General features: G+C 35.3%; 2 protein-coding genes across 3 annotated transcripts; both read right to left on the bottom strand.

The window, feature by feature from the left end:
* Positions 1-1,716: 1,716 nt before the first annotated feature.
* LOC132273370 (ethylene-responsive transcription factor ERF014-like) lies at positions 1,717-2,763 on the bottom strand. Its single transcript, XM_059774331.1, has one exon. It carries the CDS (start codon positions 2,582-2,584, stop codon positions 1,934-1,936), a length of 651 nt encoding a protein of 216 aa, XP_059630314.1. The 5' UTR covers positions 2,585-2,763; the 3' UTR covers positions 1,717-1,933.
* Positions 2,764-5,292: 2,529 nt separating this feature from the next.
* LOC132274551 (uncharacterized) lies at positions 5,293-13,738 on the bottom strand. Of its 2 annotated transcripts, XR_009470461.1 has the most exons (6): positions 12,801-13,738; positions 11,841-11,978; positions 9,931-10,170; positions 9,687-9,830; positions 7,249-7,502; positions 5,293-5,584 (listed from the first exon to the last, which is right to left on the bottom strand). XR_009470461.1 is itself a non-coding variant. In XM_059775859.1 (4 exons), the coding sequence occupies exons 1-4, from the start codon at positions 13,644-13,646 to the stop codon at positions 9,741-9,743; spliced, it is 1,314 nt and encodes a 437-aa protein (XP_059631842.1). In that variant the 5' UTR covers positions 13,647-13,737; the 3' UTR covers positions 9,558-9,740. The 2 variants fall into 2 exon arrangements, 1 of the variants encoding a protein (XP_059631842.1); XM_059775859.1 differs by lacking the exons at positions 5,293-5,584; positions 7,249-7,502 and having other exon boundaries at positions 9,558-9,830; positions 12,801-13,737.
* Positions 13,739-15,142: the final 1,404 nt, after the last annotated feature.

Below are 15,142 nucleotides of genomic sequence, written 5' to 3'. Positions count from 1 at the left end.
ATGAAAAAGATTGATAAATATCTTTCAGCCCTTCTTGACAATCCTAGTTGTTTTTGTTCGAATTATTGAAAAGCAGATTAGATCAATCTAGACAGAAGCTAATGTAGCGACTATTACACACCCTTTTTTTATTTTTATTTTTTATTTTTTTGTAAATAAATTAAAAGATAGGGAGGGGTGCACAGGATTCGATTTCACAATATATCTATTTTGGCCCAACCTTTTACTATCAAAGAGGAAAATGAAAAAGATTGATAAATATCTTTCAGCCCTTCTCGACAATCCTAGTTGTTTTTGTTAGAATTATTGAAAAACAGATTAGATCAATCTAGACAGAAGCTAATGTAGCGACTATTACACACCATTTTTTTTTTTCTTTTTTCAGTGCAAATAAATTAGAAGATAGGGAGGGGTGCACACGATTCGATTTAGACTGCTTTAAGAATTTTTTGGAATCAAACAAATTCTAACGGATTCAAAAAATTTGGAACCAAACAGAACCATTTGATCAAAAGAACCAAACCAAATCGTGAAAAACCAATTTGGTTCGATTCGGTTCCACAGTTCTTTTTTTTTTTTTGGCTACGGAAGTATTCATATTTAAAAATCCACATGCACAACAATAAACTAAGCTACCAACATATTCAGAATTATTAATATGTTTAAAATTTTTAATTCATTATTTTCTATCACTTTTGAAACTGAAGTGAATAAATTGAGAATTACTAATGACCTAATACATTTAGAATTACTAATTTAACAATAAACAATCGGCCACAATTCAAAATTTAGGTACTATAAAAAAATAAAAATCATCTAATAAATATATTAGACCAAAGAGAATGAAGAATGGACCATAGGACTAATAGTTGCTACAAACTTCTACGTGATTTGGATTGTAGGATTATACTATATATACAATATAATTTTATATATATATATATATATATAACATAACATAACATAACGGTTCGGTTTGGCCTAGTTCGATCCTAAAAAATCTCAAGCCATGACCAAACTGCAGTATCTTTACAGTTTCACAAATTTAAAACCGTAACAAAATCAAACCATTAACAAATCAAACCAAACTGCCTGGTCTGGTTTGATCCGGTTTGAATTTTCAATTTGACCGGTTTTTTGTACACCCCTATATAGGATAGGTATGATTATTTAATAGCTTTAATGTTTGAACTATGAAAGTTCCTTCAGCCCTTCAATTCACCAACCTCACATGATGATGAATAAAACCTTGCAAACATTACAGAAAAAAGTACAAACTCACCCCCCAAGCCCCACTTTGTAACGTTATGGAAAAGGTTTGTTCACATTACTTACTGAAGAAGAAGAAGAAAAAAAACAGTGAGTTCAAATTCCATTTTATATAAGAAAATAACATAACCAAAAGTTGTTACAGCTACATCTATTAATTTCTTCACGTGACAGTGTCCAATTAGATGCTCCGAATGGCCCACAAAAGCATAGAACAAACAAAGCGAAAAAAATAAAAAAAAATAAATAAATAAAACACTTTCAACAGCATCAAATTTCCACATATATATATATATATGTGTGTGTGGAAAAATATATGATATATTTTTCCACATATATCATATATCATCTTTATAATGAGGCAATTCAATGAGAAATGTTAATTTCTTCTATTTCTGTGGAGGGCTTGGATTAGAATTCCCAAAGCAAACCAAACTCACAGTGATGGAATTAAAAAAGTTTTCCTCTTATTACATTGGAAGTCCATGAATGACATTGTACATATAGTCCAAAAAAAAATGTCTCACTCTACTGAAATTCATTTTCCTAACATGCACTGTCAGTAATGTCTTCAAATATAATTAAATTTGAAGATCATCTGATTGAATAAAAAAATAAACAGATTAATCAACAATTTCGAATTGGGTTGGTTTGAATAATTTGATCAGCAGAAGCTCCAAAGTCGAATATCGCTTTCTTCATAGAGATCGTCAATCTTCGGTGGATCGAAAAACGCGCCATTGATCATGTCAGTGTACTTCGGAGAATAATCAAAGCTGTACCACGGCGCGATCACCGACATCAGCTCATCATGATGATCAGGAGATGATGAAACTAGTGACAGTACGTCATCCTGATCAACATGATGATCAGACAGTGAGGACGACATGGATGATGATGAGGATGTTGAACGCGGCGGCGGAAGCGGTGGTGGTGGTGGGGTGGCGGCGGCATTGGCTGCTGCTGCAGCTGCAATTCTTTGGATGGACTTGGGGGACATGATGGTATGATGATCGGGAATGTGGTGGTGGTGTTGTTGTGAGGATGAGATTGGGAAGTTGAGATTGGCGGAGGAGCCTTTGAGGCACAAGAGAGCAGCATCGTAGGCTCTGGCGGCAGCCTCAGGAGTCGAGTAAGAGCCCAACCATATTCTTGTTTTCTGGTTTGGCGCTCTTATCTCAGACACCCATGAACCCCAACTTCTCATCCTCACTCCCTTGAACTTCTTCTTGCTTGATGACGACGACGACGACGACGATGATGGCATTGCTTTGGACGGCTCTGATTGGATCTTGTTCTGCTCAGCCTTCACCATTTTTGAATGCACTGTGTGACTGTGTGGTTTGTTTCTTGATTTGTTGTTTTTGAATGGGGAGATGAGAATAGAATGGGAAGTGATTGTGAAGGAGAGAAAGGTTGGTATTTATAGATGGGGGTTTGGGCTTTTAATGACTTGGTTAGCAGCTACCTCTAGTCAAAGTAGAGTAAGGTTCTATGTGTAATATGGAATGGGTGACAGATGTTTTCCAGTTTTTTTAATTCAATTTTATAGGAAAACATCTGTCACCATATATATATTTTCTTATTCTGACCAATTTGCCCTTCATTGTAAATGTACATAGTTTGTGTTTCAATTAATATTTATTTATTCAACCTAAACTAGTTTCTACAAATTGATCATTTTAGACTCTCCAATTATTATGCGATTTTCAGATGTACACAATTACTGCAAATCACATATATTATTTAAATTCAAATCTCCATTTTAGTAAGACTCGATTCAAAAATTTATCAATCGAGTCAAAATATTTCATTACGTGTACAAGGGTAAGTATGTGTGCTATCTATGTCCGGGTTTTTCATGCACACAAACCTTAATTTGTTCAAATAAAGGATAAAATAGTCACAATTAGCTTGGCAACGCGTAGAATGTGATAAAGAAGCTGGCAAAAACGAAAAGGTTCTGGAAATATATAGAAGTTATAGTAATTTGTATTTTCCCTCTCTAATATTTGAATTTACACGTAAATGTGGACCTTTTCTCTGATTTGCAAAACAACAGCTTCATAGTAAGCCAACACTGTGACTTCAAAGGCAATGATTTTTGGCAGCCTGGAACCATATGTGTATACACAGTAGACTGACCTTCTAGGAAACCTCTCTCGAGTCTCAACAAACTAAATGCCCTTTAATTGTTTTTAAACTTTTGACTTTCAATACAAGTCACTGCATTTGAGGCACAGAAAGTGACTTCTCCATAATAAATACTCCAATTTAGGGCGAAACCGTCATTTGGCCACATGGGTTTCACTTAATTATATATATAAACTCATATTTCATGTAAATTTGTCAAAACAAGTCACTGCATTTGAGGTCTCCATAATAAATACCTCTATTTAGGAGGGATAAATTAAATTATATATGTGTTAATGAGGGGGAAAATGGTCATTTGGCCACGTGGGTTTCACTTAATTTTATATGTAAAACGTATCTTTCATTTAAATTTTGGGTATAAGCAAATCTTGTATCTAAATATTCTAATTAATACAATAATGGATGTTAGAGAGAGAAAAACATAACTAAGCAGCTTCCAGGATTTGCAGTGAGGAGAGAGAAAGATGCTTCTCCATGCGTGGGCTTTGAGTGTGTGAGTAGTAGTGTAATAAAACAGAAACACAAAACAAAAAATAAAAACAAATAAAACAGCAGTAGTAGTAATTAAAGACGCGCAATGAAACAGTGACATTGCTTATGCAAACAACACAGCTGGTGCTTCTCTGGCTTGCAACTCTAAAACCGCGTTATGGGTCCTTTTTATCTCTCCTCTCTCTAAAAGTCGTATTCTATCAAGGTCTGTGCATGGGTAAGGCTGACGCTGCGTAACTTGACTTTTGATCACTTTCTCTCTCTATCTCTAAAAAGTTTTTTTTTTTTTTTTTTTTTTTTTTTTTTTTTTTGAGGAATTCAAGGTGATTCTCTCATTTGGTACGGCACAATCAAGATTTGACTAGTACCCACTTTAATTTAGTTTAGAAAATGCCAGCACACATTTAGTACCTCTTTTTGGGATAAATCTACCTTTCCCATGTGGGCCACGCTTTCACATTACATGTCACAATACTCATTCACACTCGGTCTACTTTTAGGTGATCGTATTTTTGTGTTAATTAATTGATTTCACCTATCCAATAGGGTAGTACAACACATCATGTCGACTGATTTCACGTCCTTGGTAGAATTGTTTATTTGGAAGTCTTTTAATTACGTAGATGTAATTTAAAAATAAAAAATAAATAAATTATGGGTTGTAGATATTCCTTCCGTCTTATAAAAAGTTTCACTTTTAGAGGACCGTACTCTTACAAATTGAACTTCTCCATTAAAAACAATTTTTTTGAGACGGATGTAGTAATATTTTCACGAGACTGAGTCATGACAAATAATATTGGTCTTCATGGTCAAAAATAGAAGAACATGTATAAATCCATGAAAAGCAAGCAAACGAGAATATTAGGTCTCAAAGAGTGAACTGTTGTGTTATTACAAATCTATCTAGAGAGACATATATTGTACTATAATGGAGTATGTGACTTTGTGTGAGTCACATTGGCAATCTTCAATTATGATTATGAAGTGTGCTCTAGCAACCCGGATTTCCTCCCGCTGAAAGGGAATCCTCTGTCGTTTGATGCATCAAAATGAGACATTTGCGTGTTTTAATACAGCACAAGATAGGAAGGGATCCACTCTTATTCTCTATAGTTGCAAGAGGATAAGAAATCGGGATGATGGTCCAGTACAATTATATCCATCAATGTCATTACAGAGCATCCAATATGAGCTAGGGTCTCATTTTCATTACAGTACAATAATGTCTTATCATTATGTATAAATGACCAAAGGGGTTCGGTACAAATCACATCCAGCATTTGTCATTTCAGAGCCAAAAATGAGAGGTTGAGTAAGGGCTAGGGTCTCATTTTCATTTCAGTACAATAATGTTTATCATTTCATTTCATTATCATGCACAAATGAGCAAAGAGCCATATAGTATAAACTTTGGTACAATCACACAAATGCAAAAATAGATGTAGTGGAGGTCTCTTCTCTACTTGTCAACTTCTCTCGAAATGACAGGTGAGGGTTCCAGTATTCAAGGAGCATATGAACACGAATTTCTTACCAAGGAAGAGAAAAACAATAGTGAAACAAGATTCTTCGAATAATTGCATTAATCTCAACGAATCATAAACGTGCATGATGAGAATCGTGTCGTTAATCCGTACAAGCTCTTTTCTCTCCTCTCCCCTTCCTCCTGTAGACCAAATGGGAACACAGATAAAACATCACATTGCAAGTAATCACTGTCTTGATTAAAGAAAGTGCAATGGATTAATCTAATAACACACTGTTTTGTTGGTGCATCAGGTGGCTGACAAAATGATTCTTTTAAGAAACTTATATTTTAAAGACTTTCTCACATGTTGAGACCACACTCCTAGTATTTGTTTATCTACGAAATGTCAGACGTCATTTTATTATTTGAATGTAACGAAGAGCTTTCTTTCCTGGAAGCTTGAAGGAAATTTCATGAATATACCTATTTTCAATGCCTAGGTTGAAACCTCGCAGACTGTGTCATTTCCATGAGTGCTAAAATTATTAAGGTATATTCGACTATACGAAATTAGAGTTTTATAGTAACAATTGAAAAAAAAAAAAATTAGTTCAAAATTTTAAGTTGTTTTTCTCTAATTCTACCAATTCCGATTCCATCCAGCTGAACGCAACCTCAATGCATTTGAATTTCAATTTAACATGGAGAGGTCGTGACTATTCTCATGAAGGAGCTCTCTCAAAAGTATTACGTTTTTTGTTAAAACCTTCTGCCAAGGGCTCAACGTCCTTGGAACTCCAAAACGTTCAATGCTCAACCAAGTCGAATTGTTGATAAGCCAAAAATGAATTATGAAAAGGTTGGGCCTTTATGGTATAAATTTATTTAAATAGTTTTTCTATTCTCATAATAAAAAATAAAAAAGCTAGATATTCATTTCTTTCTAAAGAGAGAACAATTTCAAATACTACTCTTTTTGAGTTTTCCATGTTTTTGTTTAAAATCAATTAATCTTATGCAAACACTGGAATATATTGCACTAATTTTATACCAATGGTCAACAAATAGAACTCATAACTCTTGTCATGACTCGTGAGAAGACTCTTTTGATAGCATTAATTTTTAACACAAACCACATTTACATTTGAGTAATGGTTTTATATCCCTTCATTTTATTTAATATTAGGCCAATATCCTGAAAAATATAGACCCAATGAGCTTGTCAAAATTTTTTTATCTGACCTCAATATCATAATGGAACAACCTGACCATTGCACCAAGTCCCGACTCATTCTATACATAAATAACACACTAGTAATAAATGTCAAACTCAACTTTGATGCTTCTTCCTTTAGCTAGTCCCCACAAAATTTTCATTATAATAGATGAAGATCTGTTATGCTATAACATATGAATATGTACTAAACCCATGACCTTCCGTACCAATCATATTAATGAAAGCAACATTGCAATAATGTAATCCGAATTAAAAGGTGGGTTTCAAGCCAGCTAGGTAGGGCCAATCTGTTGAAGAAAATGCATGGGACTGGATTGGGAGGATGGGCCAAAGTGCAATGGAGGCTTTGAATCTTGAAATGTGATGGAAGATAGAGAGGCAACATCCATGTGGGTTAGGTCTATCAAGCACACAATCTCAAAGGCATGGCCTAAGAAGCATCCAAGAAAGAGAGTCTCAGGAAATAGGTTTATTTATTTATTTTTTTAAGAAAATAGGTTCATGGTATCGACAACCATATCCCCAATAATGATATGAACAATACTCTGTAGTTGCTTTTGTGCAGACAACATAATCTTGAGACGAACTTGTTGACTCAAAAATGCATTAAAATTTTGAAACTAACCTCCATGAGGCGGTATCTGGAAGAGCTTTTCACAATCATGAAATGACAAGAATTCTTCAATAATTATGGTAGTGAATCTGTAGACAAGCACAAGAAAATCATAGAAAGATATTGCAAATAGACTGGTAAGGGGTCTAATTTTGTTCACCTTTTGTGCAACTTATGACACACCCTCCCGGTTAGAGAATAGGACCCCAAAGGTCTCTCTTCATTTCCTCACTGTAAAAATCAATGCTCTTTAGAGCACAATGGTCCTGCCAAGGTCATTGGAGATATGTTATATGGTAGAAGACACAAGGCATTATATATTTTTGCTCCACAAGTGTATACGAGGCCTATTCATAACTGTATTTCATACATTATTTGCTCCAAGTGCTATTGTGCATGGCCACAAGTCTGCAATCCCAAAGAATCAACAAGTGCATGTTTCGAAAAGCATGCCAAATATGTCATAATCAAAGGAAACCCTCTGTGGATAATGTGACCCGAGGCACCCTTGCAATGTCAACAATCATATTGTGATTCCCTAAAAACCACATTTTATAGAAGAAGAAGTCACTTAGCCCGCGCCCTGTTAGCCTTTCGATTGAGGCACCGGCCGCACCGTCCTCGTGAGACTTGCAGGGGTTAAAAAAGAGGAGTTGGTGTAGGGGTGGGTGGGTGTTGGGTTGGGGGTAGTTTAACTCCCTCTCAGCCCCCCATTTCAGCCTATTTGATAAATTCAATCATCAGTCAAGTAGGTCACATCAATAGCAACTATGTTAAAGTTTGATAGACTACAATAGTCCCATACAAAATTGTAAAGCGGTAGACAATCAGTAAACCCCTTTCGCAGGGGAGGGGGGTGGGTTGCAGCACAGAGGCATCCATCTGTTAAGCACACAAAATAAACTAGTTTATCGACAATTCTATTTGAGGTTCATTGACTGCAATATTCCCATTCACAAAATGGTAGCGCTGTGTCGTAAACAATCAGTAAACGACCTTCTCTGTTGCTAAGATGCAGCTCATACACATGGCAATATGTGAGCGAGGTAGTGAGATTAAGAAAATAAAAATAATGAATTTGTCAAGGTATTCAAATTTAAAAAATCAAAGACTACTTACTATCTATGTTACATCAACTCTTAAAAAGCACATGGCATATTCTTGTCAAACACAAGACGCGTAGACATTAATGTGTGATATGTATCCAAAATGTATGATCGGACATATACCTAGCAAGCATGTTATATAATTCAAATTTATTATACAATTATACAAAAATTCTTTTATTATGTTCATTTTACTTCAAAACAAGGTATAAATTCTTCTAAGTTCATTTTACTTCAAAACGAGTAAAAGTATTATTTACTATTAAACAATAAAAGAAAAATACTAACTCAGATGAATATTTAACTTGTCATCCTAGGGTTTTGGGATTACATATATAGATCCGCCACTTAGACACCTATCAACACCGGACAGACACATCTTAGTCCATGTTACATAGATTTCAACTATGGACATACATTTGTAGACTGTAGACATGCTGAGACCAAAATCAAATTGATAGTAGTTCTTATGTCCAATAAATAGTAAGAAACTGGTAGCCTAGAGATACAACATCCATAATCGTTTTAGATCAAGTATATTGTCAAGGTTTTTCTCCCCTCTATTTTGGTGTTAAGGATAGATATCCTGTATATTTTTATAAAGCTAACCACATCCAATATAAATCCTGATCCTTTCACAATATTATATAGCCATATAGGAAGGGATAGGCTGATGAATTATATTAACACATTTACTAGTTCCACATACCCCATTGTCTCTCCAAGCCAACTGGATTCAGCCCATACCTGATAAAATAAGATTTATATCAAAGCTCCATATCCTAAAGCTTGGGAAATTATCCATGTCTTCTGAATAGTGGGAAAAGATGTCACTCGATAGCACCAGTTGACTTAACACTTGCACAAGTTTATTTTATACTAGATAAAAGTTTTATATGAAATATATCTGTTGAGTAAAGAGGAGTTTTTTTAATTTTTCCCAGACCGCATTTTGAATAGTCTGCCTCCTCATCTATTGTCGTACTAAATTTAAGTTGCATTCTTGATATGAAACTATGTAGTTGATTACCAATTTAGTCAAATACTTATTATTAATTTGAAACTTTAAGATCTGAAGAAGATACAAAACAAATCATGATTTTTCATTACATATTATCAATAGTAATTAGACATTTAACAATAAAGCCTGACAAAAATATCAATTTAGAATGAATTCACAAAAGATCTATGCTGACAACGAATGAGAGTGCAAAATGACAAGTCAAATGGACATTTACAAGTTCCTTAAAAGGCAATATTATTGCAATATCTTTACAGCAATCAAAACAGGACACGGTAACACAAAAAATGAGAAACTGGTCGACCATGCATGAAAGATCATACCGGCATAAGACCATTATCATGTTGAATCTCGTACTTTCCCCATCGACTACCGATCTAAAGAGAAGCTCCCTCAAAGGAACTGAAAATCTTGATTATGGACTCATATATCTTAATTCCCTCCAAGTACACAGTATCCTTCAGAAACTGCAGAACAGGACAAATCGAAAAAAAAAAAAAAAAAAAATCAGTAATTAAAGCATGTCTGTATAACAGATATAATGAAAAATCAGCCAACTTTTCAGACCTCATTATGGTCATGAAGTAAGATGGGAGTGTTTTTCATCGGGGAGAAACCAAGAGTCGGAATTCCCATCTGTCTCATGAACCGAGCATCTGTAGTTGAAGCCAAGATTTCAGGCTTTGCAAGTTTCCCACCAGCTGCTGTGATAGCTTGGTTGAAAAGAGACCACCAGGGGTTGGATTCATTGGTGGCTGTCATTAAAGGGCGTCCCATATTGTCCCTTAGCGGTCCTATCTCCCTTATCTGTCATATTATAAATTATAAAACAGAAACTATTTGCCGTTTAGTAGCCAGGAAAACAGAAGTTGAGCCTCCAAATGATCCTTCAAATCTAGCATTAAGGAATGGTGAAATCCATAATATCCAATGAAAGAACAACTTAAACAAATAAACAGATAAATTAATAGAAAAATACAAATATAACGTCTTTTTTTTTTTTTTTTAACATTACAAATATTTTCAGGAGGGGGGGGCGGGGGAGTGGTGGACACAGAAAGGAATAGAAACACAGTAAATAACAAGAAGTTTGATCTGTACATGATAAAAGCATAAACCTTTTCGCACTATTGTATGGCCTACAATTTAGGCCCAAACTACATAGGTACCGGGCGCTCTCTCTCTCTCCGTGAACGGAGGGGGAGGAAGAGGGAGAGAAGATATATATAACATATCATTACAGCCCCCAATATTAAAGGTACAGTGTTGGGTGTTTGTGGTGTTGGGTGGGGGGGGGGGGGGGGGGGGGGGGGGGGGGGTTTGGGGTTTGTTCCATCTATGAGTACAGCTCCTTCCGAAACCAATTCCAAAAATAGATTATTCATAGAGCCAAAAAAAAAGAGCTCTGCACTAATGATGATCAAGAAACTCTACAGCACTGGGAAAATAAAACAATTCAACATGTCAATAATTCAGACTTTGCTATCACTTACTCCATATTAGATACTGTAATGTCATACAAAATGACAGTGTAGCCCACATGAACCTTCGTTACTTCATAGAAACTAATAGGAAAATGTCCTTACAGAAAGATTTCATTGAAAAGGTATTTGACATCTATGTCCAACCATGGTTGGTTCAGCTCAACTTTATTTCATTGACATTTCTTATTTAATGCAACTTTTGTACCAATTGAATTCAATGTACAAATAGGACTTATCACTTGTTATCTGACCAGTTTGATTAATCGAACTCAATGGAGAATACACAAAATTTGCTTCATAAACAGAATCACTCTTTAAAGTGACATGAACACTTGATCAAAAATTTAATTATACACTTGGGGAAATAATCTAAGCTGACTTCCAAAATTTCAATATCAAAATGATATACAATACATTCTTCTGTTAAGATCACAAGTAATAATAATAGCAATCCTCATAATCATCAACCTACTTGCCTTGCTCCCATATGAATGGGGTCGGCCACATGAATTCTCCATCTCCAATCTTTTCTATTAAATGCCATTTCGCCTTTAACTTTTTAAAATAATTTTTAATAACCCCATCCCACGTTATTTTTCGTCCTCTCTTTCTCTTACCTTGACAACTAGTCTTCCTTGTTTGACTGGCTTGTCGCTAGGTCTTCGATGTATGTGTCCAAACCATCTAAGTTGACTCTAATTTTCTCACCAAGTGAAAATTGAATTAATTTATTATGCTTTACAAAGAATTCGACGTAAAATGGTAATGACACATAATGAGAAACCCAATTCTTAAAAAAGATACCAAGGAACTTTTTCTCAAATTCATTATGCCCCTCTGTTCAAATAACTAAATAGAAGAATGAGTGAACCATTTAAACACCATTTAAAACACAATGTACAACCATTTCTGTGGGACATCCAAGCACCAAACATAGTATATTTATTATAAATGAAACTGAATCAAAGAAGATGCAGAGCTTCCATAATTCACCTCATATGTCATGTTCCTAGTAACTGGTGCCCATTCGTCCGCGATTCTCTTCCTCAGAAGATCTGGGTCGGTCATTGGGGGCATTCGAATGTTAAACCCAGCTTCCGCCTCAGAGGGTTGCATATTCATCACAAATCCCTGTAAAAAATCAACTAATGAGTCCCAGGGATTAAAATAAACCAACTTCCATATTTTGCATTATAGATATCAAAAGCAATATAAATATATGCGTGCACACATCTACAATATATATAAGCACCAAAGTGCTCAAGTATTTTAACTTCCGAAAAAAAGAAGAAAAAAAAGTGATTAAGTATTTTACAGCTTTCCTTTCCAAACATACCCCTCCAAATTTGGCCTACCTTCAAGGGCATTTTTTACTTTTACTTTAAACTTCTCGTCTTTTGGTCTTGGCTCTTCTGGATTTCTCATTATTTTTCTGTGTAAATGCTTGGTGTAATGGTAAAAATTTAGACTTTCAAGCAAGCGTGAACATGTGGACCCAACACCCGAATAGGCGGGATATGCATTAGTTAATAATGCATTTTCCTGTGCTTTCATGAATCTCTCCAACCTCTAGGATATAAAATAGACGAATTTAGGATTTCTCCAAAGTATATTCACTCGCATCCTCTTCTCTTCTACTAAAGATACTAAAAGATGTTTCCTTGAATTTTTTTTTTTTTTTTTTTTCCCATATTTTTCCTCCTCTAGGTGCCTCTTTTATCATCATTGATCTTTCTCCAAGCACTCTACACATTATTTCAAATTATAATTTATCTTTCTTAGAGATTGTTAAGTTAGCTATTCCAAGTTTCCAATATCAATATAGGAACAAAGAAATATCCAAATATGCCACTAGTCCTTTGCTTTCAATTCAATTGTTGCCTCATAAAGTTATCTTCTTTCTGATTTTACAAGCAGTATATACAAATTTATGAATGTGTGTATATAACTCACAGTGGGGGTCGGAATTCCAGCTTTTAGATACACAGGATTAACCGAAATAACTTCCGAATTGGCAGCTAATCCAGCTTTAACCACATCAAATTGAGTCCCCCTAAACTTAGTCATAATCTCAATGCTCTTCATCAAATTCTCCATAGCACTGTTATCAAATAACCTCGAACCGTGTCCCGGCATCCCCAAAGCCCTAATAACCAAATTCCACGGCGACCGGTCAGCATAAAAAACCCTAAATTCATCGTTGGTGGAAGCCTGACCCTCATCCAGCACAAACCCTACATTCAATTTCCCAAACTCCTTCGACTTCACGAACTTCGCCATCCCATCACCCCCACCAATTTCCTCATCAGGCACATACGATACGTGCACCGTTCGAGTGGGTACGAAATTGAGCTCATTTTTAAGGGTTTTGATGGCTTCGAGGTACTGGAGGGCAATACACTTGTCGTCCTGGGCTCCGCGGGCGAATATCTTGCCGTCGTCGGAGCGGACGGCGGCGAAGGGATCGTGGGTCCACTTGGAGGGTTCGGCGGGTACGGAGTCGAGGTGGGAATTGAGGAGGATTGAGGGAAGGGTAGGGTTTGAGCCGGGCCAGGTAAGGAGGAGGAGGGGCTTGGTTGGGGTGATCTGGAGGGTTAGGGTTTGGAGGCCGATGGAGTGAGCTAGGGTTTTGAGAAAGGCGATTGCGGAGGTGTAGTCAGGGTTTGGGTGGGCTGTGTTGATTCGGAGGTATTGTTGGAAGCGAGTGATTGGTGAGGTGTCTGTTGCTGAGGGGAGAGAGATTGAGAGGAAGAGTGTGAGTGCTGAAAGCAGTAAGTGGTGGCCGGATTTGGAATCCATGGTGAGTGGGGGAGTTAAGAGTGAGAGTGGACGCGGTACGGGTAGTGCTATACACCGTAGAGTTCGACGGGTTTGGTGGGGGATAGTATTATAGTAACGGAACACCGTATAGCTCATTTTGTAGAACCGAACAGCAATGTTAGTAATTGAGGGCATCCTTAATTTGTATCTCTGAAAATAAATAAATGGTTCAATTTTTTAAAAATTGTTTTTCGTTCAGTTGTTTTAAAATTATTTTTCAAACATTTAGTTAAAAAAAATTGTATTTTTAAAAAATTTATAATCTCTCAATTCTTGAAAATTATTTTCAAAATTACAAATCAAATATATTCAAATTTTAATAAATAAGTACAAACAAGTTCACGATTCAGAAACATATGTGAATTTATTTTATTTTTGCCAATATAAACGAATACAAATTCATGTTCAAAAATTCAAATTACTCAAGCCTATTAAGTGTTTTATTTTTTATATTTTTATTTCTATCAAATACCGTAATAGTAAAAAGTAAAAAATCGTATTTGATAAAAACTATTATATTTTTTAACTGAACATACATTTTGTGAACAGGAGACCGTAATTTTCTTATCCTCCCAAAAATGGGAGGACAGGGAAAGAAAGTGAAAACAATGATTGATGTAATATTTGTGATGCCAATTTTATCCTCAAGATTATATATATATACAAGTTAGCAGTTGCAGAGAGAGTAAGAGACGGCGGGCCAGCGGCTGGAGCTTGCGAACGGCGAACCCGAACTGGAACAGCGGCGATGGAAATTGAAATATATGAGTTTTGATTTTCTGAACAATCTGAAATGATATACCGATATGGGTTTTGAACTTTTGATTCTTGCAAACAGATAGATAAATTGAAATATATGGATTTTGAACTTCTGATTCTTGTAGTGCACAAAGAGAGAGAAAAAGAGAGAGAGAGGGCAAGTTTAGAGTTGAGAACGAGAATGGAGATAGAGGCGAGATTGGAGAGGCTAAAATGATTTACCATGATTTTTTTCTTTTCTTTTCTTGTGAGCATGCTAGGAGACAATATATATATATATATATCAAAGTTGAGAACGAAAATATGGAGGCGAGATTGGAGAGGTTGAAATGATTTGCCCTAAGTATTTTTTTCTTTTATTGTGGGCCTGCTAGGAATATATATATATATATATATATATATATATGTAAATATATCTTTTATAGAGTATTATAATTAATTTATTAAAATAATTCTCTTTCTGTTTTTTTTACTTTCTTTTGCCAAACATAATTATTATAATTCCATGTTTTTTTCTTTCATTAATCTACCAAACACAGTACAAAATTAAAATTATCCTTCCATTTCTCTTTCTTTTTCCTTCAAACACACCTTACCAAACATAGCCTAAATAAATAACTAGAGCACGTCTTTCTCGATCTAGAGTAGAGAAGAGGGCCATGGCGGCGACGAAAAAGGCAAAGAATACAAATCAGTGATTGCGATTCAGGTGTGTT

This window comes from Cornus florida, unplaced genomic scaffold (assembly GCF_030987335.1).
Source record: "Cornus florida cultivar Cherokee Brave unplaced genomic scaffold, ASM3098733v1 CherokeeBrave_3.0.0_Hap2_Chr09, whole genome shotgun sequence".
Taxonomy (NCBI): domain Eukaryota; kingdom Viridiplantae; phylum Streptophyta; class Magnoliopsida; order Cornales; family Cornaceae; genus Cornus; species Cornus florida.
The sequence above is the reverse complement of the archived record's forward strand: the minus strand, read 5'-3'. Positions and strand labels throughout refer to the sequence as shown.

Coding starts and splice junctions, on each gene's coding strand:
- LOC132273370 (XM_059774331.1), bottom strand. CDS start 2,584: ATGGTGAAGGCTGAGCAGAACAAGATCCAATCAGAGCCGTCCAAAGCA.
- LOC132274551 (XM_059775859.1), bottom strand. CDS start 13,646: ATGGATTCCAAATCCGGCCACCACTTACTGCTTTCAGCACTCACACTC. Junction 11,979..12,800: donor CTGGAATTCCGACCCCCACT/GTGAGTTATATA, acceptor GATTTTTTACAG/GGATTTGTGATGAATATGCA. Junction 9,831..9,930: donor TACTTCATGACCATAATGAG/GTCTGAAAAGTT, acceptor CCTGTTCTGCAG/TTTCTGAAGGATACTGTGTA.